The sequence below is a fragment of the Ochotona curzoniae genome, unplaced genomic scaffold, assembly GCF_017591425.1.
Source record: "Ochotona curzoniae isolate NIBS_2020 unplaced genomic scaffold, NIBS_Ocur_1.0 scaffold_4506, whole genome shotgun sequence".
NCBI classification, from domain to species: domain Eukaryota; kingdom Metazoa; phylum Chordata; class Mammalia; order Lagomorpha; family Ochotonidae; genus Ochotona; species Ochotona curzoniae.
In genome coordinates this window covers 20,065,375-20,092,762 of record NW_024467119.1, presented here as the reverse complement: position 1 = coordinate 20,092,762, position 27,388 = coordinate 20,065,375, and the positions used below count along the sequence as shown (strand labels likewise).

At 43.7% G+C, this 27,388-nt stretch overlaps 1 protein-coding gene across 4 annotated transcripts; it reads left to right on the top strand.

Annotated features, from left to right (window-relative positions):
- The first annotated feature begins 180 nt into the window (after positions 1 to 180).
- Positions 181 to 26,985, top strand: NUP54 (nucleoporin 54). 4 transcript variants are annotated; one of them, XM_040966922.1, is made up of 14 exons: positions 181 to 277; positions 1,258 to 1,419; positions 4,112 to 4,195; positions 4,284 to 4,424; positions 6,722 to 6,727; positions 7,295 to 7,521; positions 9,054 to 9,241; positions 9,996 to 10,192; positions 12,094 to 12,148; positions 12,570 to 12,663; positions 19,136 to 19,243; positions 21,851 to 21,970; positions 22,464 to 22,574; positions 24,934 to 26,985. In XM_040966922.1, exons 1-14 carry the CDS (start codon positions 211 to 213, stop codon positions 25,060 to 25,062), a joined length of 1,689 nt encoding a protein of 562 aa, XP_040822856.1. In that variant the 5' UTR covers positions 181 to 210; the 3' UTR covers positions 25,063 to 26,985. The 4 variants fall into 4 exon arrangements, with proteins under 4 accessions (XP_040822856.1, XP_040822858.1, XP_040822857.1 ...); XM_040966924.1 differs by lacking the exon at positions 1,258 to 1,419; XM_040966923.1 differs by lacking the exons at positions 1,258 to 1,419; positions 6,722 to 6,727.
- Positions 26,986 to 27,388: the final 403 nt, after the last annotated feature.

The following is a 27,388-nucleotide window of genomic DNA, read 5'->3' as shown; positions in this document are numbered from 1 at the left end:
GCCTCCCGGCCGCCCCCCGGAAGCCAGAAGCTCCGGGGGCGTTCCCCCTCGTCCCTCCGCCCACTATGCCCTGGCTCAATTCCGGTCTCCCAGGCCAGGCTAGAAAGGAGGCGGAACTCAACCATCCGCCCAGCGGTTTCCGGGCCGGACCCGAAAGCGCGGTGCACCGGGCGGCGGAGGACCGGTGCTACACCTCCTTGCTCCCGCGCGATGGCTTTCAATTTCGGGGCTCCGTCGGGCACCTCGGGCACCGCTGCAGCCACTGCGGCTCCCACGGGTGAGTGGGCCCCCCGGACCTGCTCCGGGGCCTCTGTGCTTCCCACAGGCCCTCGAGCTTGCGGATCGTCGGGGCTCCCGTCCGCGCGCGCGCGGGACTTCGGGGGGCGGTGCGTGGGAAAGGGCGGGCGGCGGCCGAGCGGGCCGAGCTGCTCCCCGAGGCCGGCCCAGGGCCCCGTCCTCCCCCGGCCCGCTTCCCGCCGCCGGGGAGTTGGAGAGAAGGAGCTCGCTCCGCTCTCGCCTTCGCCGAGACCCCTTTGCCTTCCCGCCTCGGCTTCCGGAGCGGCGGGGACGCGCGTGGCTGCCCCGGGCGCGCACTGCCCTGCGTGGCTCCTCGCCCCTCGTGGCTCCTAAGGCGTCCACTGCCCCTCGTGGCTCCCCCGGGCACCCACTGCCCTGTGTGGCTCCTAAGGCGTCCACTGTGGCTCCCCCCGAGCACCCACTGCCCCTCTGGGCTCCCCCGGGCACCCACTGCCCTGTGTGGCTCCCCGCCCCTCGTGGCTCCCCACCCCAGGACACTCATGGTGCTGTGTGGCTCCCTGATCCTGGGTGCGCACTGTCCTCCGTAGCTCCCCGGACATGCTGCTTTATGTGGCTTCCCGCCTCCAGACACTCACGGTCCTGCGTGGCTCCGTGGCTCCTACGGGCACCCACTGCCCTGTGTGACTCCCCGCCCCTGGACACTCAGGGCCCCTCGTGGCTCCTCCGGGCGCCCACTGTCCTCCGTGGCTCTCCGGCCCCAGGCGTGCACTGCCCTGCATGGCTCCCTGCCCCGTGGACCTGCAGTGGTCCTTACTGCCGGAATCCCACGCCTCCCCACCGTCTGCTGTCATGAAGGGTTAGCGGCCAAGTCAGGTGTATTCGCTTCTATGAAACCTCCTATCAAATCTTCTAATCCTTCTCTTGCTTTCTTTCTCTCCTCCTTTTCCCCCCTCCCTTCTGTTAAAATTGTGTTTATTTCTTTGTCTGCACGCCTATCAGGATTTGGTGGGCTTGAGACTGCCAACCCCACCGCCAGTGGGTTTAATTTTGGGGGTTTCGGATTAACTGCTAATCCTGCAGTGAACTTTAATATTGGGAATTTCGGTGTTTCTACCACCTCGGCGACTCCGTTCAATTTTGGTAACAGTCTGGCAAGCGCAGGTAGATATTGCGGGCCGTATGTGTAACCAGTGTTGCAAGCTTGAGTCCAAGAATATTGTCATGGTTCCCAGAGTTTGGGAAAGAGTGACTGACTGGTCTATAAAGAAAGGGAATGTATTTGCTGACTCAGTTTCAAAAACATTGTGTCAAGCTTTAGCTACCTTAAAGGTGTGGATTTGGAAGGCCTTGGGAGTCGTGATACTCTGAAATTTGCACTTAATTGAAAAGTAATGGACTTTCCAAATAAGAATTTGAGTTATGACCCATCTTCCAAACGTTAGTGTACCAGTCGGGCCTCTTTCCCTGGAATTCTTGGACTCCTGCAGTCATGATTCATTTTTCCTGCATCTTCCATTGGGATTTCATTTTATTGTCCTTGTGTTTCCCAAGAGAAGCAAGTCTGATATGAACAGCATGACCTGTCTGGGTTTTTTAAACTTGAATAATAGTAATAATAGTAATGTATTTGATCAGCTTCTATTAAAATATCTTTCTGTAGAACATGAATTATAGGAAGAATCCGCAATCCTTTGCTGGCTCTTGGTGAGTTCTCAGAGCAGTTGAGTTTATTATCAGATAGTGTAGAGTCCAGGAAGGTAGGCTAGCCGTCCTTGCATTCCAGAAGGTATTTGATGACTTCCGTGTTGGTGTGGATTGCTCATTACAAATGGACAGAACACAGACTGTAACTGAATGCGTGTATTCGCTTTGGTTGTGCTCGCTACATATAGTAACCCCGCAGGAAACTCGTGTTCTTCAGCTGCTCGCATGTGAGGTGATGGCTTATGTTCTCTTAGGTTTCTCCTGCCCATGCCAATTATTTGCATTCAGTAGACATGACTGATGTCCCGAAGCCCAGCTGGGAAGCTGGCGTTTCGCTCCCTGCCTGTTGCTGCAGTGCAGATGTCTCCTCGGGATGTGGGTTAAAAAGTTATGCAGAGTATCCGAGGATTCCAAAGAAGAGTTACCTTTGTTGTTAAGATATATTGGGTCACACATCCTGGTTCTCCTGTGTTTTCTTCTTGTTTGCTTAAAATTGGCATGGGGTGGAACGGAACCCTTACTTTGAAATTTGTGTTTCCAGATAAAGCCACCCAGCCCGTAATTCAGCGTGATAAGTGAGCTTGTTGATATTTGCTTGATTTCATGTTCATTGGGGTATCACTGTTAAGTTTTGAGTTGTAATAATACTGCAACTGTTTTGTTTTCGTGGGGTAGCAGCCTGTAGCAAATGGCTGATAGAAATTCTTAATTTTATACACATACAGATCTACCATTAATAAGACTTAATTTGGTAATGTGAAGCTTGATGAAATGCTAATATTTATCGTGTACTAATTCAAATTATATATGCAAGAATAATCAAAGTAAGATCAATGTATATTCAGGAGGTTTTTATCAAAATGTTTAGTTTATGGTACTGCAGTAGAACATGTGAGTAGATAGGATATTTGTGTGTTCATGCAGCATATAATCTACTCTTAAGAGTTTTTCAAGTAAAAATTGTATGATTAATAGGCTGGGTATTTTCTTTTTTTTTTTTTTTTAAGATTTATTTTTTATTGGAAAGTCAGATTTACAGAGAGAAGGAGAGGCAGAAAGATCTTCCATCTGCTGCTTCACTCCCCAAAGTGCCTACAGTGGCTGGAGCTGAGCTGATCCAAAGCCAGGAGCTTCTACCGGGTCTCCCACACAGGTGCAGGGTCCCAAGGTTTTGGGCCATCCTCCACTGCTCTAGCAGGCCAGAAGAAGGGAGCTGGATGGGAAGTAGAGCAGCTGGGATAGGAACATGAACCCATGTGGTATCCCGGAACATGCAAGGCAAGGACTTGAGCACTAGGCTACTGTGCTGGGCCCAGCTGTGTATTTTCTTACACCTTTTGTGTTATAATGTTTTAATGTTGATGAATTAAACTTGCATATTAGAAATGGATGAGATTGGGGCCCAGCACAGTAGCCTGGCAGTCCCTCTTCCGATTCTGCTCCCCATCCAGCTCCCCATCCAGCTTCCTGCCTGTGGCCTGGGAGAGCAGTGGAGGACGGCCCAAAGCCTTGCAACCCTGTACCCGCATGGGAGACCCGGAAAGAAGCTCCTGGCTCCCGGCATTGGAATGTAAACGGACAGGTATAATTCCCCAAGCCAAGGTTACAAGTGGCAGCAGTCACTGACATGTTTGGCATGCTATTTTTAAAACATTTAAATTGTTTTTTTTTTTTCTAAGTTGAATTATGGTTTTTAAAAAGTACATTTTGTTAAAAAAAATATGAATGGGAGCATAGAACTCTGCTATGAACTAATGTTTTTAAAAGCTGTTTAAACCATTCTTTCAGTAGATACAGAGTACATTCGTGAGCGTGGCCAGGCACAGTCCTGCAGGCACCTGAGTTTGCAGTCTCTGCTCAGAAAGCTCACACTTCACGCACAGCTCGGCGTCCCAGCGGTGAGCAGCATCAGGTTGCTCTGCGCTGTCACCTCCGCCGTGTGACGAGCATGTGGTTTTTCTGTTTTAAATACCTGGTTGCTGGTTTCTTGCAATATACAGACACCTTGATTAATTGTACAATTAAGCAGTTGATGTTGAGAGAGTAAAAATTAGATTATAGTTTGATTTAATCAGCATGTTAAGAACTGTAACTTGTGCAAGAAGTTGCTTTTATATATAAAAATGATCCTTTTTTTTCTTTAAATTAGGTGGGTTTGGAGGTTTTGGCACAACATCTACAACTTCAGGTTCTGCGTTCAGTTTTTCTGCTCCAGCTAACACAGGCACAACAGGTGAGAGGCCTTCTAAGGTCATTTTGTACAAGCAGATACGGTGGATGCTATTTTTTAAATTGATGCAATTCCAATTCTTTTATTCAAGGACTGTTCTCTCAGAACAAAGGTTTTGGATTTGGTACTGGTTTCGGCACAACCACAGGAACTAGCACTGGGCTGGGCACTGGCCTGGGCACCGGCCTGGGATTCGGAGGGTTTAACACCCAGCAGCAACAGCAGCCATCTAGTAAGTATGGGATTTCATCTTCAGACATAAAACTGTGATAATAGCAGCCCACATACATTGTTCGAAACAGGTTTTTCTGTTTGTTTCTTAATTGGAAAGGCAGATTTACAAGGAGGGGAGACAAAGACCTTCCGTTTGCCGGGTAACTCCCAAATGGTCACAGTGACAGAGCTGTGCTGAACCAAAGCCACAAGCAGGAGCATCTGCTGCATGTCCCACATGGGTGCAGGGTCCCAGGGCTTTGGGCTGTCCTCCACTGCTCTCCAGGCCACAGACAGGGAGCTGGATGGGGAGCGGAGCAACCGGGACATGAACTGGCTTCCATATGGGATGTTGGCACCCTAGGCAGAGGCCAAGCCCATTGCACCCTAGTGCTGGCCTAGATTCTTTTTGAGAGTGCCTTCTTTAAGAATGAATTGAAGGGGCCCGGCGCGGTGGCGCAAGTGGTTAAAGGTCCTCGCCTTGCACGCCCGGGATCCCATATGGGCGCCGGTTCTAATCCCGGCAGCCCCGCTTCCCTTCCGGCTCCCTGCCTGTGGCCTGGGAAGGCAGTTGAGGACGGCCCAAGGCTTTGGGACCCTGCACCCGCGTGGGAGACCCGGAAGAGGCTCCTGGCTTCGGATCGGCATAGTATCGGCCCGTTGCGCTCACTTGGGGAGTGAATCATCGGACGGAGGATCTTCCTCTCTGTCTCTCCTCTCTGTATATCCGCCTTTCCAATGAAAAAAAAAAAAGAATGAATTGAAGACCTCGTTATTTTCATAATGTTTAAGCATTTGGAATTTTTAGGGTTTTTGTCTCTTAAATGAGCGTTTCAAACTCCTGGGCTATGATAGATGTGCATGAGTTGGTTGTTCATTGTTTTGGATGTTCATCTTATCACACTTCTGGCCAGTGGCAGCCCTTAGCTTGTATGACACTGCTCTGTTTTCTCTCTTCCTTGTTTAGTGGCCCTTTTTGCTTTCCTTTCCTGGGCTCACTTTCTCCAGAGATTCTGCACAGCCTCATCTGTACCCCTCCCCTGGCTGGCTGGCAGCCTCCTTAGGCATTTGCTGAAAGTAACGGGACAGCTTCTCTTGACCCTCTCATGCTGGGTTAGCTATGTTCTTCAGCATTGTTGTATGCCTTGTGTGTCTCTGGCGGACTCAGCCCAGTTTTTGTTGTTGTTGTTGTTTTTTACGAGTTATTTATTTTTATTGGAAAGTCAGTTATACAGAGAGGAAGATGCTCCGTCTGATGATTCACTCCCCAAGTGACTGCAACAGCCAGAACTGAGCTGATCTGAAGCCAGGAGGCAGGAACTTCTTCTGGGTCTCCTATGCAGGTGCAAGGTCCCAAGGCTTTGGGCTGTCCTCGACTGCTTTCCCAGGTCACAAGCAGGGGGCTGGATGGGAAGCAGGACTGCCAGAGTTAGAACCAGTGCCCATATGGGATACTGGCACATTCAAGGTGAGGACTTTAGCAGCTAGGCCACTGTGCCAGGCCCCAGCCCAGTTTATATTTCATTGATGTCTTCAGTTTGAACTTCTGTCTTGTTTATCACTGTGTCCTTATTATTCAGCTCCACACCTGAGGTTTGCTACATGGGAAGCAGGGCAGATGGGACATGAACCATTGCTCATAGGGAATCCCAACGTGTGCAAGTCCAGGACTTCAGCCGCTAGGCTCCCACACTGGACCCTTTTCTGTTTTCTTATTCTGCATCTTCTAGTTTGTATTTATTATGCATAACAGCAATAAAGAATTTTTGTTTTGTTTTGTTTTGTTTTGTTTTGAAGGAAAAAAGCCTGGTTCTGGCACAGTGCTATACCAAGCTAATCTTCCACTTACAGTCTGGCATCCTGCATGGGTGTTGGTTAATGTCCTGGCTGCTCCACTTCCAATCCAGCTCCCTGCTAATGGCTTGGGAAAGCAGCAGAGGTTGGCCTATGTCCTTGGGACCCTGCATCCATGTGGGAGACCCAGAAGAAGCTCCTTATCCTGGCCTTGCACCAGCTCAGCTCCAACCATCATGGCATTTGGGGAGTGAACCAGCAGTTGGAAGAGACTGACTGTTTCTTTAAAATCTGCCTTTCAAAAAGATGAATCTTTTTTAAAAAAAATCCTGCATTTTCACACACAGAGTTTTCTGTGTAAGTGTTCTGCTTTCTGGTGTGCTCTTGTGTCACGGCCCCGTTCCCACGGGCTTGCCAGCTCTGAGCCTCACTGCTCTCCTTCCCCTGGCTGGTGCTCTGCTCAGCGGCAGCAGCGCGTAGCTTCGCATCTCTCAATGGCGGAGCCCCCTCCTCCCCTCCCAGGGACCTGTGAGTCCAGTGGAGCCCCCCTTGGGGTCTGAGCTAATCACCCTGTCAGCTTGCTTAGCTTAATGATACCTGTGAGTCCCTTTTTCTATGTAAGATTCTGTAGATTGGGGGACGGATGTCCTGGGATGGTGAGGGAGTGTTAGTTTCTTCTTACATGTGGAATCTGGACTAGGCTTTGGGTTTTCTTTTCTTTTTTTTTTTTTTTAAAGATTTATTTTTATTATTTTTTCATTGGAAAGGCGGATATACAGAGAGGAGAGACAGAGAGGAAGATCTTCCGTCCGATGATTCACTCCCCAAGTGAGCGCAACGGGTCGATACTATGCCGATCCGAAGCCAGGAGCCTCTTCCGGGTCTCCCACGCGGGTGCAGGTTCCCAAAGCGTTGGGCCGTCCTCGACTGCTTTCCCAGGCCACAGGCAGGGAGCTGGAAGGGAAGCGGGGCTGCCGGGATTAGAACCGGCGCCCATATGGGATCCCGGGCGTGCAAGGCGAGGACCTTTAACCACTTGCGCCACGGCGCCGGGCCCCTTGGGTTTTCAAAATACTAATTCTGGGTATATTTTAGCGTTAGGTGGTCTCTTCAGTCAGCCCACACAAGCTCCTGCTCAGTCCAACCAGCTGATCAATACTGCAAGTGCTCTTTCTGCTCCAACGTTACTGGGAGATGAGAGAGATGCTATTTTGGCAAAATGGAATCAGCTGCAGGCCTTTTGGGGCGCGGGAAAAGGATATTTCAACAATAACATTCCGCCAGTGGAATTCACACAGGAAAATCCCTTCTGCCGATTTAAGGTATGAGGACTGTTTTTGATATTCATCTAAAGAGTGTGTAAGAGAGAATATGATATTTGATTTAAAAATTTCAAGAAGCAGTTGTTTTCATTCTTTAATACTCTTAGAACACGGTATGATGCACTTTTGACTTGGGAGTTTTAAAAATCAAGGTGATTTCTTATGTATCCACGGTTAGAGGTGAGCGGAATGTGACTGGATGTGAAAGAAAGGTGTGACTAGAATGTGATTTATAACTGAGGAGAAAACAGTAACAAAAGGGGAGCACCTGTGTGTGGGGATGGCGAAAGCTAGAATTCGGGGACCTTGGTCTAACATTGGTCAGGAAGGTGCCCCCTGCCAGGCAGCCGGGAATCCCTCCCTTCCCTGCCTGTGCGTAGCCCATTGTCACAGGCAGGGCTGGCTGGCACAGCCACGGACAGGCCACCTTGACCTTGTCTGCCAGAGACTTCGCAGAGTCAGCTTGTTTGCCACTGAGTGGTAGGCCTGCTTGGCGGTTTGCTTTCCGTGCCAAGTGCGTGTGGCTGCATTGCAGTCTCGTACTAGGGCAGCTTCCTGTGAGCTGCGTGGGCCTCTGTGGTGTCGTCTGTTACATAACCCTCTGTCGGGGGCTGTTACAACTGAGGACAGACCCCAACTCATAGTTAGACCACAGGTAGTGGTCAGCGTGCCACGGTGAAGAACAGCTCTGAGCACTGTCAACAAAAGGAGCATTTATCTTTTGACAAATGTAGTTGAAATTTTAGCACATTTGTTTAGTGACTAAGAGGTATATAATAGTAAGCATGGCTTAAATGTGGCAGGTAACATTTCTAAGTTAATGTTTAACAGATCCATCATGTACCCGATGGAATTTAAATGTATATAAATGATGACAAGGGGTAAACTTTTTTTTGTTGCTGTTAGAAAAGCAGTTCTTTAGAGAGGTATATGTAATTGGTCATATTTTTTATTTATTTATTTATTTGTTTTTTATTTTGTAAATTGGTCATATTTAATATTACATAAACTACATTTTGTAAAGTTTTATCTTAGGTGGAAAAAATGAGCAGAAACCTGCTTGTAATATTTGGAGTTTCACGGTGACTTTACCACAGCCTGGAAGTATTTATGTGCAGATCACTTCCTTGTGTGTCCAGAACCTGGTGTGAGGTTTGATGCCTTAGACAGAGTGCAGCGCATGGCATCGGGTCCACAGTGCTTGCAGCCGGCCACAGGCCTGCAGGGTCGTGTCAGTGGCTCACAAACCCTAGGAGTAGGGGAGATCAGAATTTTTCACAGGTGAACAGTTTTTGGTTATTTTTTTGAAGAGGAAACTAATTTCACTTTATTGATTCGTATTATTCTTGAGTTAAATCAGTTTTTCTTTTTAATTGTGTGACTTCCTCAGGGCAAAGAGAGGTGGGAAAAGCCATTCCCTTCATTACTAAACAGGAACCTATTGTTCTGAGCATATATTAAGCTAATTAATGTTAAACCCAGGTTTATGATCCTTATGCGTTTTTAATATCGTTTGTTTTGTTGTTTCACAGGCAGTAGGTTATAGTTGTATGCCCAATAATAAAGATGAAGATGGCCTAGTAGTTTTAGTTTTTGTCAAAAAGGAAGCAGATATTCGAAGTCAGCAGCAGCAGTTGGTGGAATCATTGCATAAGGTTCTTGGAGGAAACCAGACCCTTACAGTGAACGTGGAGGGCATTAAGACGCTGCCGGATGATCAGTAAGTACACCTGAGCTGTTGTCCTGTGGATTTCTGTGTGCTCCGGTGCAGGTTCAGCCGGGCTGCTGTTGCTGACACGCAGACCATGTCTCCAAGCAGAATACTGATCTCAAATAGTGAGTATTGATTGTAGCAGTGTTTGTGTAGCAGTGGTTTCTTATTCTGTTAGTATTTGCTTACGTCTGCTTTCAGTACCAGGTAGAAACATTTATTATAACTATGTGCATGAGCTGTTGAAAATGAAATGATAATTATTGCTAGTAATCGTGTTTCTTCATGGATAAATGTGATTGCTTTACGGCACTGGTTCTGTGTATTATTTTCAGGCTCGGTGGCAGAATGTTTACATTTGACATTTAAGTTTTGATATTAAGCCTTATTACAATACAAAGAATAACTGAAACAGATTGCACTTGGTGTTAGTGGCAGAGAAGCATTCCACGCACTCAAACTTCTCTGATTTGAAGAACATAGGACCAGTTTATGTAGGACTTTTCACCCAAGCACATGTTTGTACAGCGATTATCTTTTTAGTAGCCAAAGTTTAACTTTTTTTTACTTAAATTCAAATGAATCTTAAGTTGGTTTATGGGTTTATATAATATTAAGTAAAAATTTCTTGCTTTGCAGGGTATGAGGAAAAAATATAATTAACAGTCATTTCTGAACCAGCTAGTGTACTAATATCACATACTGCATTGATATTTGCTTCAGTGTTTAGTGCTCAATACTTTATACTTTGTTTTTCCTCCAGGACAGAAGTTGTTATTTATGTTGTTGAGCGTTCTCCAAATGGTACTTCTAGAAGAGTTCCAGCCACGACACTCTATGCTCATTTTGAACAAGTCAGTATAAAAACGCAATTGCAGCAACTGGGTGTAACCCTTTCAATGACTAGAACAGAACTTTCTCCTGCACAGATCAAGCAGCTTTTACAGAATCCTCCTGCTGGTATGTTTTCTAGAGTCACAGAGTTGAGAAAGTAGATTTAGAAATCAATACTCCTCTTTTGGCAGATGTGGATTGGTCAGTGATGTTAGTAAAGCCAGTGTCAGCCTGTCACGGATGTGATTGTTTAGGACATAGTTTTGAGTATTTGTATTGTATTAACCCATTAGTTCTTTAAAATATACAGGTTAAGCACATCTCTTATACCTTGGGAACCAGAAGTGTTTTCACATTTTAGACGACTTCTGATTTTGGAATGCTAGCATAGATTTCATCATTGAGAATCTTGGAGGACTTTATTTTTTAGATTATAAGGGCTCATTGTTGAAAATTATGAACTAAAGAAATAATCCATCATCTCTTGAATAATCCATAATTTCTTGATTACACATGGATAATATATTTGGTGCTTTTGCAGCTTATATCATTTTAACTGAGTATTCAAGTAAGATCTGAGTGTGTTCTAGAAAAGATTCTAGAGCTAGATTGACCTGGCATTGGTACTTGTCAGGGTTGTGAAAACAGTGGTAAGATTTACAAAGGATCTAAAGTGTGGTCCTTGTTCATGATACTGAATGATTTAATTTTATTTTAAAAGGTTTATTTATTTGCTAGGCAGAGTTGAGAGAGGAACAAAGGGAGGAAGAGAGACAAAGGTCCTGCATCTGCTGATATACTCTCCTTGTGGCTGTAACTGCGAGGGCTGGGCCACACAGGAGCCAGAAGCCAGTAACTGCCTCTGGGTCTCCAGTGTGTGTGCAGGGGCCCAAGCACTTGGGCTGTCCTTCATTGTACTCCCAGGTACATTAGCGGGGCACTGGATCAGAAGTGGAGCAGCTGGACAAAAACTGGCACCCATATGGAAGCATGATGCTGCAGACGTCAGCCCAGCGTGCAATGCACAATACCAGCCCCAGTACTAATCCTTTTGTATAGAACATCAAATAGTTAAAGGTGTTGAGAAGTTGTGATTTACAAAGTAAATACATTGGGTGGAGGGAGAAGTGGGTTGCCTCTGTGATGGCCCCTTTATCTCTTTCCTAACTAGTCTTAATAATTTATTGTACTCTATTAATTCCTTAGCTATGATTTTAATGTAAGAATATATACTTCTAGGTATGTTAGAAATAGGTTTTGCGGTATACATTTAACTACAGTTTGCCATTTTACTTAGAGTGTTTCATAGTATTTTGCATGTATCAATGTATGAAGGTAAAGCTTATTCTATTTAAATACTACATGATATTTCACAGATACAACTAACTTCTAAGTCATTTTTTCCATGATTACAGATTGTAACCATTTGTATTTTAGAACACATGAATGGGTATGTGTTTAGAACAAATGTATTGTCATTTAGTTTTTTAGCTAATACCATGTCTGTTAGATATTGTAAGTTGCTCTCCAAAGCTCTACTGTTCATATTCCTAATAGAAATGTTAATTGCTTTTGACGGTTAACAAGTTTAATTTGCATTTCTGTGATTACTAGTGAAGTTGACAATGGGCTTCTGTGTTTAAATATTTATAGCTGTGGTTTTTTGTTTTTTTGTTTTTTTGTTTTTTTTTTTTTTGAGTTAACCTGCTTGCATCTTTTGCCTATTTTCTATGGAATGTTTTGTCTTGCTTATTTTACTAGCAGGAACTCTTTCTATGTTCTTCAAGTTATGAAATAGTCCAAGGTTACAACTGGTTCCTTCCAATATGCACCATTTTTTAGCTTTATTAGTTCTACAAACTTTGTAATTATATTAGGGATTATATTTCCCTCCCCAAGTGTCCTTGAGGTAGGGATCATATTTGACAGTCATTTTTCTGGATTTGGGGTCTTATTTTAGGAAAGTCATTGTTGTGAAGTTATAAAACAGCTTTATTTTAGAAAAAAATGTTTTTTCTTTATGGTAGGTGTTGATCCTATTATCTGGGAACAAGCCAAGGTAGATAACCCTGATTCTGAAAAGTAAGTGTGTCTTGTTGTTTCATGCAAGGACTGTTAATATGTGCTGCTAGGAATGCGAGTAAATGTGGGCTGTTAATTATAATTCTTTGAAATGAGCTTATTTTCATCTTCATTGCTTTTAAAGGTGTTACTAGAATAAGCGTAGTGTTGTGAAACAGGTTGCTGGGAGTGGAGAGCTGAGTGCTGAGCCAGTTTTATTTGCATTTAAATAATTCAGTGGTTTGGCCGAACAGTATTTCCTTTTTTGTGAGACAAGAAAGTTAAGCTTATATGGTGTAAAATTGTTAGCTATACATTTCTAATTAGAATCCTACAAATATGATATAAAATCACATAGATATTATTATGAAAAATCTTAACGTTGTATTTTATAATACTGGACTTGATTTGATCTGGACACTGAGCCATTAAATTTTTACAGGTTAATTCCTGTGCCAATGGTGGGCTTCAGAGAACTTCTCCGGAGATTGAAGGTTCAAGACCAGATGACGAAGCAACATCAAACTAGATTAGATGTGAGCATTTAGCTTTTCATTCTCTGGATGGGGAATAAGAAGAGGGATTATAGACTTGTCGTTATTTTACCAAGGGTACTATTATTCTGTAGGGGAAAATAAAATATACACTGCAAATTTATAGTTTTATACAATTAACTACCTTATTGATGATGAGTTTCCCAAACTGTGCAAATTTTACTTCAGTGAATTCAGGATTGTTGGCATAACAAATTAGACTCTCATATCCAATTCTTACTGGTGGCTGAATATTTTCTTTGTTATATACTTCAAAAAAAATTTTTATTAGGCAGATTTACAGAGAGAAAGAGAGAGAGATCCTTCATCCACTGGTTCACACAGTGGCCAGAGCTGAGCTGATCTGAAGCCAGGAACCATGAGTTTTCTCCAGGTCTGCCATTGGTATATGGACCAAGCACTTAAGCCATCCTTTGCTGCTTTCCCAGGCTATAGGCAGGGAGCTGAATCAAAAGTGGGGCAAGTGAAACTTGAACTGGTACCCATATGGGTTACCAGTGCCACAGGTGGAGGACTAGCCTGAAAGCCATCAGGTCAACCCTCCTTACATCTTTTCTGTGGCCATGTGAAAATGAAGGTTTCAATCATGGTTATCTTTTCATAATATAGTTTTACTATAAAAGCATATTTGAGTTACTTCACTGGATGATAAGTTTGCTTAATATTTTATTTAGTAAAGTAGGCTTTTAAAAATGATTCATGGGCCTGGCACAGTGGCCTAGCAGCTAAAGTCCTTGCCTTGAATGTCCCGGGATCCCATATGGGCACCGGTTCTAATCCTGGCAGTCCTGATTCCCATCCAGCTCCCTGCTTGTGGCCTGGAAAAGCAGCAAAGGATGGGCCAAAGTCTTGGGACCCAGCACCCGTGTGGGAGACCTGGAAGACATCCTGGCTCCTGGCTTCTGAACAGCCCAGCAATGCCCATTGTGGTCACTTGGGGAGTGACTCATCGGATGGAAGATCTTCCTCTCTGACTCTTCTCCTTTCTATATCTGACTTTGCAATAAAAATAATAAATCTTTATTTTAAAAACATGATTCGTTTGAAAGGCGAGAGAGATGTTCGCTCTCTGGTTCATTCTTGAAATGACTGCAGAGGCAGCTCAGGGCCATGGGAAAGCCAGAGGTCTGGAACTCCATCCGGGAACCCCACGCTGGTGACGGGACCCCACGCTGGTGACGGGACCCCACGCTGGTGACGGGAACCCCACGCTGGTGACGGGAACCCCACGCTGGTGATGGGAACCCACGCTGGTGACGGGACCCCACGCTGGTGACGGGAACCCCACGCTGGTGACGGGACCCCACGCTGGTGACGGGACCCCATGCTGGTGACAGGACCCCACACTGGTGACGGGAACCCCACGCTGGTGACGGGAACCCCACGCTGGTGACGGGAACCCCACGCTGGTGACAGGACCCCATGCTGGTGACAGGACCCCACGCTGGTGACGGGAACCCCACGCTGGTGACGGGACCCCAGCACTTGGATCGTCTTCCACTGTTTTAGATGCGTTAGTGAACTGGGTCAGAAGTGCAGGATTCAAACTGGTGCTCATGTGGGATGCCAGCACTGCGGGTGGCAGCTTAACCCTCTGCGCTCAATGTCGGCCCCTAATGTAGGCTTTTAGAATCAGTTATTTGAAGGTTCTTCCCGTATCTGCTTGTTCAGAATTCTTGATGAAATATTCCTTCAGACTCTGCAGTAGTGAAAAGCTTACTGTTTATGAAAGCAGCCTGGTTACTGGTACCAGCTTTAGTCAGTGCAAAGTTCTCTTTTTTCTTAAAGATTAATTTATTTAATTTGAAGTAGTTACAGAGGGAGAGACAGAAACATCTTCCATCCGCTGTTTAACTCCCCAAATGGCTGCAATGGCTGGAGCTGAGTTGATCCGAAGCCGGGAGCGGAGGTTTCTTCCATGTCTCCCAAGTGGGCTTAGGGGCCGGAGGACTTGAGTCATCCTTTACAGTTTTCCTAGCCCATAAGCAGGAAGCTGGATCAGAAGTGGAGCAGCCCGCGCATAAACTGGTGCGCTTATGGGGTGTCAGCACTGCAGGTGAAGGGTTACGTTGCTATGCCACCCTGCCAGTCTCATAACTTCTCTTTCTTATGTTGATCTAGTATTTGCCATGTTGTAGTTTATACCCATTTTTCTGACTGCTAAACAAGTAAACTGTGTGCTTTCTTTGATGGCCCTGCAGATACTTGAATGTCAGTCAGTTTTGTTTCTTAATTTTTTCTTTGTGACTAAAATTCCAGCATAGTTTCTCAAGTGACATGATTTATAAATCCTTTATTAGATATACTCAATTTAACAGCATCACATTTTTTAAAAATATTTTATTATTTATTTTATTGAAAGGCAGATTTACAGAGAGAAAGATCCACTGGTTCACTCCCCAAGTGGTTGCAATGGCTGGAGCTGAGCTGATCTAAAGCCAGGAGCTTCTTCCAGGTCTCCCTTGCAGGTGCAGGGTCCCAAGGCTTTGGGCCATCCTCCACTGCTTTCCCAGGCCACAAGCAGGGAGCATTTGTTTGTTTGAGAAGGAAAGTTCTGAAATAGCAAGGATGGGCTAGCGCAGAGGCAGTAGCTAACCCAGTCCAGCTCTCCTGTGTGGTTGGCAGGACCTCAGTACTTGAGCCATAGTGAGCTGCCGCTCAGGGCGCTCGTTTGCAGGAGGTTGGAATTTGGAGTGGAGCCACAGTGCTAATCTGGGAACCTCCCATGTGGGACTTGAACGTCCTCTAACTGGTGACTTAGCCACTAGGCTGCGTCATCTGCCCCGTTATTTGCATTTTTGATCCATTCAAAATATTACTCAATTCCCTTGAAAGCTCTTTTTGATTGCTATGATTTTGCTTTTGTTTTATTAGATAAAATGGATTATTTAAAAGTATGTTTAATTTGAAGCTGATACTGTGGCATAGCAGGTTGACTATCACCTGCAATGATTTCTAAATACTTGAAGGTTTTCTTGATATCTTGTTGTTGACTCCTAAAATTCTGTTAGAATCAGAGAACTCAGTATGATTTTAATTCTTCTGGTTTTTTTTCAAGGTTTATTTGAAAGGCAGTTTGTCAAGAGAAGGAGGGAGAGATCAGCTATCTTTTGTTTGTTTCCTCAGCTGGGCACAAGAGTTAGGACTGGACCAGGCCAAAGCCTGGAACCAGGAACTCTGTGAGTGGTGTGGGTGGCGTGGGTGGCGTGGGTCCGTGCACTGAGCCATCTGTCCATTGCCTGCCCAAGCATATCAGGAACATGAGCTGGTGCTGCAGTGTGGGATGCTGGCGTCACACACAGTGACTTCCCCGGCTGTGCCACGGCCCTGCAGTTAAGGTTTGGTAGTGTGTATTCTGTGTTTTGGTGCTGTTGCTATTAGTTGATGACATTGTTAGTTCTTTTGTGTGGTTGATTTATTCTTGCCACTGCAGTTGTTGCAGGATAGCGGAGATCTCTATAGGCAGTGGGAGATATGTGTTTTTCTTCTTTCAGTTCTTTGCGCTTTTGCTTTGTGTATTTTGAAGATGTTTGCCACCTGTGAGTATTTACCGAGGATTGTTTCATGGCAAATTTACCTTTTGTTCTATGTGATGTTCCTCTTAAGAAAAAACAAAGGGTTGGGCCTGACGCAGTAGCCTAGCGGCTTAAGTCCTCGCCTTGAACGTGCCGAGATTCCATATGGGCACCGGTTCTAATCCCAGTGGCCACACTTCCTATCCAGTTCCCTGTTTGTACCCTGGGAAAGCAATTGAAAATGGCCCAAGGCTTTGGAACCCTGCACTTGTGTGGGAGACCAGGAGAGGTTCCTGTCTCCTGGCTTCAGATCAGCACAGCTCCAGCTGTTGGGGAGTGAATCATTGAAGGAAGATCTTCCTCTCTCTCTCCTCCTCCTCTCTCTCTGTATAACTGACCTTGCAATAAAAATAAATAAATCTTTTAAAAAGGGGACAATTATTAAAGCATAATCACATATCATTCAGGTGTTCAGTGCATTGGTTTTTAGTTTGTTCACAGGGTAGTACAGCTGTCCACAGAGTCAGCTGAAGAAACCCCGTGGCCCGTTTCCCTGCTTGCCTTCCTCGCCTTCTCCCCCCTGGCCTCGAGTAGTCTCTTGATCCGCTTCTGTCTCTGTGTTCGTCCATTCTGAACCTTTCCTCTGTTATCTCTCATAAGTGTAGTTGTGTGTCCTTTGACCAGCATCTCCTAGTTGCACTCATAACCACCTGTGGCTCTGGTAATTACTATTCTACTGTCTCCTTCATTTAATTTTAATTTTATTTTACTGCTTCTATAATTTTCTTAGGTTCCACATGAGAGAGATCTTCAGTATGTATCTTCTGACTTAATTAAAATAAGGTTCATCGGTGTTTTTCCAAATGCTAGGATTCCATCCTTCCTGTGGCTGTGTACCACATTTCATTACTCATTCACCTGTCCATGGCCGTGTAAGTTGATTCCTTACCTTGGCTACTGTGAATAATACCGCAGTAAACATGTGGTGCAGATAGCCATGGAACGAAGATAGCTCTGTTTTCTGGGTCCTCTTTTATTTCTTTATTTTCCTTGTAGAGAATTTTAACTTTAGTAAATTTTTTCCCCAAGTTATTTTTAATAGCTTCTCCAAATGAAATTTCTTGTTGCTTTTCCACATGATTCACTGTTGACACGTGGCAATGGTACTGGGTTTTGCACATTGACTTTGAATCCTGCAACTTTGCTGGATTGCTTTATTCTGATAGCTGTTTGGTGGAGTCTTTGGGGCTTTCTTCTCAGATAATTGACTCGTTCCTTTTTAGTTGGGATCCTTTCTGTTGCCTTTAGCTGTAGATAGGACTTCTGCTGGTTCACTTCCCAGCAGATGGAAGCGCTCTCACCATCTGTCTCCTTCTGTCAGTTTCAGATACATAAATAATTCACAAGAAAAGAGAAGTAAAGGCTATGTTCATTTTAAAAACAAAGTCCATTTTCTGTTGTGATCTTTCCTTCCTGAAGTTTGGGTTTGATTTCTTTTCCTTGAGATGCAAGAAGAGGTTATTTTAAATCTCAGTGATTTTAGTACTAGATTATGCAGCTCATGGTTCAGCTTTTGCTGTATGCCATAGGTTTTTGTTCCCGAGAATCCTTCAAGAAGTTTGTAATGCATGAAGTTAAATTGCTATTACAAAAATATTGAAATACTGTTTTTGTAATTCACTTGTTCCAGCACTTCCTGTTGACCCTTTTTATTGTCCTCTTCATGTGTTTCAGGGGATTTTTTTAATTTCCTTGCTTTATTCCTTGGTTGTTCCAGAGCATACTAGTTTTTATTAAATGGTTTCTGATTTTATTGCATTGTGATTAGAAAAGATACTCAATGGGATTTCTTTTTTCTTTTCTCCTTTTTTTTTTTTTTGAAGGATTTACTTATTTTTATTAGAAAGGCAGATTTACAGAAAGAAGGAGAGACAGATAGAACTTCCATTCACTGGTTCCCTTCCCAAGTGACTTCAGTGGCTAGAGCTGAGCCAGTCCGAAGCTGGGGGCTTCTCCAGGTCTCCCATATGGTGCAGGGTTCCAAGGCATTGGGTTATCTTCTGCTGCTTTCCCAGGCTATAATCAGGGAGCTGGAAGGGAAGTGGCACAGCAGGGACATGAACTGGAACCCATCTGGATTACAAAATACACAGTGTAGCACCTAGTTCTGTTCTGTCACTCAAAATGGCCTGCCATTGGGCAGTCCTTACAGGGTGAGTTGAGGGACATTGGCATGCCGTATCGGAGGACCAGTGGTTTGAATCCCAGATACTCCATTTGTGACCCATCTTTCCTGTTAATGTGCCTGGCATGACCACAGGGACAAGATTAATCTGATTGAAATTGTGTTCATAAAATCAAACTGGGTATTTTAGGGCAAAGTACAAGATCTGGATTCAGTTGTATGATTTTTTTTTCTCTTCATTTTGATCATGCCAATTATCTTTTTATCTTTTCTATGCACTGGCCATTACTGAATATCCTGCACCACTGTAAAGAAAGGGCTGAGGCTTTCATTAAACTATCACCTGTAGCATTGCGTCCCATGTGGGTGCCGGTTAGCGTCCCAGTTGTTCCTCTTCTGATCCAGCTCCTTGCTAATGTGCCTGGAGAAACAGTGGAAGATGTGGGAGACCTGGCAGAAGCTCCTGGCTCCAGCTTGGCATATTGCAGCCGTTTGGGAGTAAAGACTTCTTTCCATCTCTTCCTCTGTAATTTTACCTTTCAAATTAATAAATTACAAAAAAAAAAAAAAAAAATCTTGGGATGATACTTACATGATAAAAGGCAGAACAAAAGTGTTTATAGTTTGATAGATGACTCTCAGACCTATCTCAGAATTGGATTTTGCATATAGGTAGGTGTGCCAGGAAAGATTTAGTAAGTGACATATGTAGTTTACCTAAAAAAGTATTTTGTCTTTTTTTTTTTCTAAATAGATCATATCTGAAGATATTAGTGAGCTGCAGAAGAACCAAACTACCACGATGGCCAAGATCGCACAGTACAAGAGGAAGCTCATGGACCTCTCGCATCGGACATTGCAGGTAGTCCGTGTGGATTTCCCCATCACCGGTCTGTGTGTGAAATGTTTGCTCATATGGATTTTTGTAGTAGGAAAACATCAGAAGTAAATCATAGTTTGAAACTTTCTCAGTGAATGTAGAAGATGAAGAAGTCTCCTAAGGCTCATGTTTTAGGATGAGGGAACGCAGTGAAGAAATCAAACACCTTGATACATAGAAGGTGTGTGAGATCAGTGCTACCTGGTTCTCATACAAATAGCAGAAAAAAAGATTTTGTTTTTTTGAGTGATACAGAAGGGACTGTAACCATTTAATGGTTGAAAATGACAAAACTCCCAAATGGCTAAACAGAAATACAAGAGTGAATAGTAACAGGGACTGATTATAGACTTTCATGAAGAGGAATGTGATCTATAACAGATATTACATATGATCAGAGCCAAACAGCACAGCATGTGCAACACTCGTTGTTTATTTTGTTTTGTTTTTAAAGAATTATTGATGTATTTCAAACCCAGAGCATGAGAGTGAAAGGGAAAGATCTTCCACCTGCTAGTTCACTCTCCAAATGGCCAAAGGCTGGGGCTGGGGCTCCGCTAGGACCAAGCTGAAGCCGAAGGGGTGCAGGTATGTGGGCCATCTGGACCTGCACTCCCAGGGGCGTTGGCAGGAAGCTGGATCAGACAGGGCGCACCTGAGACTTGACCCAGTAGACTGTTAATGTTGCTGGTGGCAGCGTAACTCACTGTGCCAGAATGCCAGCCACTGTCACAATTTTCTAAGGCATTCTTTTCCTCTTGAACTTTATTTCCAACCTACGCTAGCATCTTGTGGTTCCAACTTAACCTGTTAGGCCACAGTGCTGACTCCAAAATGGCTTCATTTTTAAAAAGTCAAATAAATTAACAAACTCAGTATTCATGTTAAGAAGTTAGGAAAAGCGTAAAGCAAGTACTAATGGAAAGAATAAATGGAAACTGGTACCCATTATTAATGAATGTATGTTTAAAATTTTCAAAATATAGTGAGCTAGGAAATAAAAAGATTATAAACTGGGGCAGGTGTGAGGGCTCTACTGGCTGATCCTCCCTGTGCAAGTGCTGGCATCCCATATGGGTGTGGTGTGTCCTGGTTGCTCCATTCCCATCCAGCTGCCTGCTTCTAGCCTCGGAAAGCAGTTGAGGATGGTCTAAAGTCTTAGACCCTGACCCTGCACCCACATTGGAGACCTGGAAGAAGCTCTTGGCTCCTGGCTTCAGATCAACTCAGTTTTGGCCATTGCAGCCACTTGTGAGAACCAGCTGATGGAAGATACTTGTTTGTCCTCTCTGTAAATCTGCCCTTGCAATAAAAATGAATTAATTAAAAAGGAAAGGATTGTTATCGCTGGGAAAGAGATTATCTAGAAAATCCAAAAATGAACTATAGGATGATGTGAATAGTTTGCTAAATATAAGTACAAAATTCAGCTCTTGTTTAGATTGTGGATATAGGAAAATACTTGTTTTCCTAACAAAAATATAAAATGTGGGGGAACTTTTTTCTACCAGGAGTCTTCTGGGTATTTACAGCATCATTTGTAGGCCATACAAAATTATCTGCCTAAAACAGCCTCCTGTGCCTGCTGAACTTGAGCATGCCAGAGCAGGTTCCGTGGGCCTCTGACAGCCTCTGGTCTGGGGCGCCCACTCGTGCATGTTAGGAATAAAGTGCAATGTTGGAACCAAGGACTCTATAAGGGGATAAAGCATATTCCTAGATGAGAGGACAATACCCACTTTACAAAAATTAAATTACCGCTTTCTAAGACTGTTTTTAATGTTTTAAGTTTATAGAGAAGAGTCTAATAGTAGCTTCTAGAAGAACAAAAAGGAATAATGGAGGAGGACTTCCCTCTGGGGGAATTTCGAAGTGGAATCTGTCTTAAACCTCATGTAATCCTATCAGTGTGGTTTTGTCATGGGAGAGAATAGAAATTAGAGAGAGAGATGCAGGTGTCTCTGAAGCTAACATATGAGCATGATGATATTTCTGCTCAGTGGGTGTCCTGTAATCTGACTCTTGGAATCTATACCTGTAAGTAAAGATCTGTGAACTGACATGTTTACGGCCTTGTTTATAGTGTCAAGCCTAGAAACAGCAGATTCCTGTTAGGACAGCAATGACTGAATAGATTATTAACAATGCTGTGAGCGTCGATCCAGTTCTGGAGGGCCTCAGCTGGCCTGGATGAGCAGGCACCAGGGCAGGAGTCTGCCTTCAGAGGCCACTGTGTCACATTTAACTTTTCTGATGTTAAGTTGGAAAAAAAAGCCCACTACCAGGAAATATGTCACAGAGTGTCGTCTATAAAGTGATTTTTATATTTAGTCTGTGTGTGAACAGTGTGTACTGGTTCTCTATATGCACATTGTTTTTAGGTATAAAACCCATATTTTAAAAATGGTTTTTGGGCATATAGTAGTGCACTAATGTTGCTTTTTGCCTAAAGCAGGCAGAAACAAAATTCAGTCTCCAATTCTTAAACTCCAAGTATTGTTAGTGTAATTTGGGCTGCTTTATTTTAACAATGAACGCCAGTGAGTTTCCTTCTGTATTGAATGGTCATTGGTGGCTTTCTATGTGCAGGTCCTAATCAAGCAGGAAATTCAAAGGAAGAGCGGTTATGCCATCCAGGCGGATGAAGAGCAGTTGCGAGTGCAGCTAGATACAATCCAGTGTGAGCTAAACGCACCTACCCAGTTTAAGGTAAGCACTTCTGACACGCTGACACTACAGTACAGGTCAGGAAGCTCTGCAGAACCAGTCACGCTGTTTTCAAATAGAGAAATTCTGTATGCTTGTATTTATTAAGAGGCATCTCTTAATCATGAGTCTTTATCCTTTTATATTGTTTCACACAAAATCCACAGAGAGTGAAGATTTTCAATAGGGGCCAGCACTGTGGCTGGCTAATCCTCCTCCTTGTAGCGCTAGTGTCCCAAATGAGTGCTGGTTCGTGTCTCAGCTCCACGTCTGAGCATGGCAGGGCAGTGGAGGATGGCCCAAAGCCTTGGGACCCTGTGGCCATCTGGGGAGTGAGCTAACAGATAGAAGACTTCTCTCTGTAAATCTGTCTTTTAAATAAATGTTAAAACTTCTTTTCCCCTAATAATGGCTTTAAAAATCCTTTCAGAATGAGAACACATCTTTAGGAATGGTTGCTGTTGGCCATTGTCATTTGACTTGGGCTTATTTTTAGGGCCGACTTAACGAGCTCATGTCCCAAATCAGGATGCAGAATCATTTTGGAGCAGTGAAAACTGAAGAGAGGTACTACATAGATGCAGATCTGCTACGAGAAATCAAGCAGGTAAGTGTTTCAGGCTGCACTTTAAATATTCGCTTTATTTAAAAAGCACAGGCAGATCTTTCAAGTGTGAGTTCAGCATCGTTAGGACTGTCAGCTGCAAAGCAGATTGCACCCTTGGGGAGTGTAAAGTGGTGCCATCTGTCTCTAAAAATGTGGCAGTAGCCCATATATCCCGTCACCGAGTGGATAAAACATAGTGCATATACATACACCGTGGAATATTATTCAGTCCTAAAAAGAGTTCTGGCACATATTACAACATGGATGAAACCTGAAGATAAAAATGCTAAGTGAAAAAATAAATGAATCAAAAATGGGAAAGATCATTATGATTCTGTGAGTACCTAGAGTCGTCCAGGTAATGGAAGAGCAGCATGACAGATATTAGAGCTCAGGTAGGGAGAGTCACTGCTCACACAGGACAGAATTTTAAAATTTGGAATGACGGTGTCTGTCAGCTCTGTTAATGTAATCCGTGCCACTGAATTGTGCATTTAAATATGGTTATTTTTTTATGTTTACCTTTTTCCACAATGAAAAAAAGTATCATTCCTGTCCTTCACAGAATGGGTTTAGAGGTAGTAGAGATAACCAGAGTTCCCTCGCTGCAGCACCTTGGAAGTCATTAGACATGAGCGCTTGGTCTGGAGCTCAGAAGGACCACAGAGTGACTTCATGCACCTGGCACGTCTGAGCAGCTCCTGCTGCAGATCCTGGCCGTCCAGCTTGTGTCCACATTACTAATGTGGTACAGATCCACTCAGCCAGCCGAGGGCCTCCAGACACTTACTCTCCTCAGATAAAATAAGCGGATTACCCAAGGTGCCTTGGAGATGGCCAGCTGCTTCAGAATAAAGCCAACCATCTCCTGCCCAGTCAGTGGTCGCCAACAACCCACTGAAGTGGGTGATTAACACGGACTTCACACCTTTTACGAAAAGCACATGGCTAAAAGTTGCTGCTGGCACTCGCTTGGGTGAAGAATGAATAGAGGTATCAGGTCAGGATCATTGGCAAGAAGCAGCGTGTCTCGACTCTTGGCCACATCCACCTGCTATGAAGAGGCTTTTTGAGGTGGATCAAGAAGAATGGAGCAAACATTCAGAGCCGTTTGGAATTGCATTGTGAATGCCAATATAAGAGTTTTCAATTTGGTTGATGTGAAGAAAGGATATTTCTAGATTAACTGATAAGGGGGAAGAGTGAGATGGGGGACAAAAGAGCCATGAGACCCCACCAACTTATCCATCTCTAATGAGGTCTATTAAGATGTTCTTAAAAAGCCCTTCAACAGGGAGGAAACCTAGGACCAGAGTGTCCAAGACCCAGCATCCGGTTACTCTGTTCTGTAACACAGGAGCCTGCTTTAAAGAATGAAAGATAAGGCTGCAGAACATGCTAGGCCAAAAGGTCAAGAGAATCAAGGAGACCAGAGGACAATTCCAGGAAGAGGTTGCCAGGAAAATAGGCTGTCCTCTGAAGAGCTTCTGCTTCCAAATCTAGAGTCCATTTAAAACAAGGAATTTTTAAAAACTAACAGTTCCATCAAACCAAAAAAAATGGGCAGTGCTGTTACAGTTGCCTTGCATTATTATGCAGATGGATTAGTGAAAGCTGTCCTACCATTTCATGTGAAGAAAATATATCAACATGATCAGCTCTGTGAAGCACATTGAGCTCTGATTTTACCTGCTTTAGAAGGGGTATTATAGTTGGACGCAGCTGAAAGCCAGTCTGGCTCCTGGGTTCCTGGAAAGTTCAGACTCAGCTATATTTTGTTGTTTAATGCAAAGAGAAGATTCTAGCATGCTATGCTCAAGAGATATAAATAACATGAACGCCCACTTTTTTTTTAAGTGACAAAGTGCGGTATATTATTCTGGAATTGGAAATGTTGGTGAGGGTTACTTACCTGTACTTCAGCTTCTTAAACTGAAAAGTAGAGATGATAATCGTACTCCAAAGGGTGCTAAGAAAGATTCTAAATGAGTTAATACCATGAAAGCTGTGTGTGCCTTAACACGTTGAAGAATGGTTAAAACTATCCTCGTCACCACCACTGTCCACTTTACCCTCCAAACGTGAACACTTCTGGCCTTCCGAGTCACCCTGCTGGGCAGCTGGATTTGAGGATCTTCTTGAGTTTTATTTTAATGTCATAACTTGGTTTTATTTTATCATGTTCTTTATGCATTTCATTGTTGCTGTTATTACTGCTGCAGAAAAACTGTTGTACTAGTGTTTAAATATGCCTGCTGTGCTTAAAACTAGCTTCAGGGGGATGTTGTGTTGCTATTAAAAAGTAAAAGCTTTCTTAAATGGAGTAACACATAAATGCGTTTTCTTCAATTTGTTCCAGCATTTGAAACAACAGCAGGAGGGCCTGAGCCACTTGATTAGCATCATAAAAGACGATCTGGAAGACATCAAATTGGTGGAACATGGATTGAATGAAAGCATCCACATCAGAGGCGGTGTTTTTAGTTGACAGCTCACAGACTTGTGTTACGGGTTTCCGGTTCACGCTCCTGCAGTGTCAGGCCTCTCCCGACTGCCCGAATGGGAAAAATAAGAAACAAAACAGTCCTCTTGGCTTGGGTTTTTTTTTTTGAGAAGGTTATAAAAAGAAGTACACAATTATCTAAAGCATATGTACTATTGTACATTCTGACAACATTTTCTTAAACAAAATCAGTATTTAATGATAATTTTCCATTGAGCCTGAACTCCGCTTCCCTTAGCAAGTACGTATGAGATAATGACTTTGCACAGAACAAAGAATCACTCGATTGTCAGAGATTTGTACTTCAGGGTATAAATGTACATCAGCTTCTATGTTTGTGAATTCATCTGTGGGAGGAGCAAAGAGAATCCACAAGTATTTAATGATTACTATGGTTTTCTTTTTGTTCTATAAAGATTTAAAAGTATATTTTTATATTATTTTACTTATTTGAAATTTAGAGAACAAGTAAGCAATTAGGATATGCCAAAATTACCATTTCTGTAATCTTTTTTTTAAAAAATATTTCCAAAAAGGTAACTTATAAATAAATTCTTAATTTGTAATTACTTTCCTATAGTTGTGCTTTATTTAGCTTTTGAGCAATGACCACCATGTCCATGTAAGTACTAAATTTTCATCAGAATTACGATTTAAATTTTCATCATAACCACAATTTAAGATTTTAATTCAGTGTTCTTAAATACTTTTTCTCAGTGCTCACAAATTCTGACAGGCATGGAAAATTAAGTTTACTTCAGCTATCAAATAGGATAAAGAATTGCATAATATACTGTGTCTGAAAGCACTAGAAAATGAGTTACATGTCATAACACACCCTTGGGAAGTTGGGATTCTGTAGGAACTGGGGCCTTGTAGTAGTGGTTCTGACAGCAGAGTGTAGGTGGGCTGCATCAAGGTGTCTCCCCCTGGCATGCTTCCCACTTCCTCTGGCTCGCACTGAGCAGCATGGGAAGGGCCCAGCGCATCTTGCCGACAGTGGGGACTGAGTTGGGTGATGTGCCGTGTATGTAAGCTGAGATTAAACTACAGGCGTTTCTTTTCAGTTGCATAGGATCTGCTGTTTCCTTCCACATCAGCTGCACTTTGCAGCCACCTTTCCTAGTTGGTGATATACAGAGGTATATGATCTTGTGACCTACCCTCCTTCATCAGGCTCTTGTACCCACTGTTGCACTTCTAGCAGTGTACCCATTTTTCCAGTGGGTACTTCCTTTGTTTTGATCTAGGTAGCCAAGTATAGAAAAGGAGTCTGTATCCCCGCATTCTCCTTATAGTAGGAAACATTATTCATTATGCCCCATCTGATGTATGGATCACTGTCATGTATATAATGCTCAGGTTTTTTTTTAAAGACATTTATTTGAAAGGCAGAATGACAGAGATCTTCATTTGGTTTATTCCCCAAATGGCTGCAACAGCTTGGACTGGGATAAGCTGAAGTCAGAAATCTGAAACTCTGCCAGGTGTTCCCAGCTCCACATTGAGTGTCGGGGACCAAGTACTGGGGCCATCTTGGGCTGCTCCCCAGGAAATCAGCAGTAAACTGGACTGGAAGTAGAACAGCCGAGACTTGAACCAACACTCCCATACTGGATGCTGGTGTTTGCAAGCTGTGCCACAATGACAGCCCCTCTCTAACCTTTGATTTTTCCTGTTCTGATAGTTATTCTTAGTTTGCAACATAAAGACACTTGGATAGGGTCCAAGGTCTGCCTGGATTGGGGCGAAGTCATCCTTCTTGTGAATCCACGCGTGGGTCAGGTCTGTGACCGGTGTCCATACAATTGGTTAGTGACTGGATTTGGTTAAGACTACAAGTATGATTTAAACAACTCCTAACAACGTTCTACAGACTGAATGCGCTTCTGAAATTTGATGTTGAAATCCTAACACCCAATTTGGCAGTTTAGGAGGTGTCTGGGTCATGAGGTTGGGCCCTTCAAGGGAATGAGTTTAGTGCCCTTAACTTCTCTGCCCTGGAATGTGAGGACAGCAAGAGGACAGCCCAGCCTGGAGCCCAGGAAGAGCCCTCACAAGGAACCATGCCTGCCAATACCTTGCTCTTGGACTTGACAGCTTCTGGAACTGTAAGGAATAAATATCTGTTGTTGATAAACAGCTAGGCTGATTAGTCTGTCATGGCAGTCTGAGCAGGTGAAGACACACAATTCAGCATGTGGTGGGTGGGCGGAAGACCTGGGGCCTGAGTTGACCAGCAGCAGTTCCTGTTGATAGTCTTCACTAAAAATGCTGAACACTCAGAACAGTGAGATTGGAAGCACAGTGA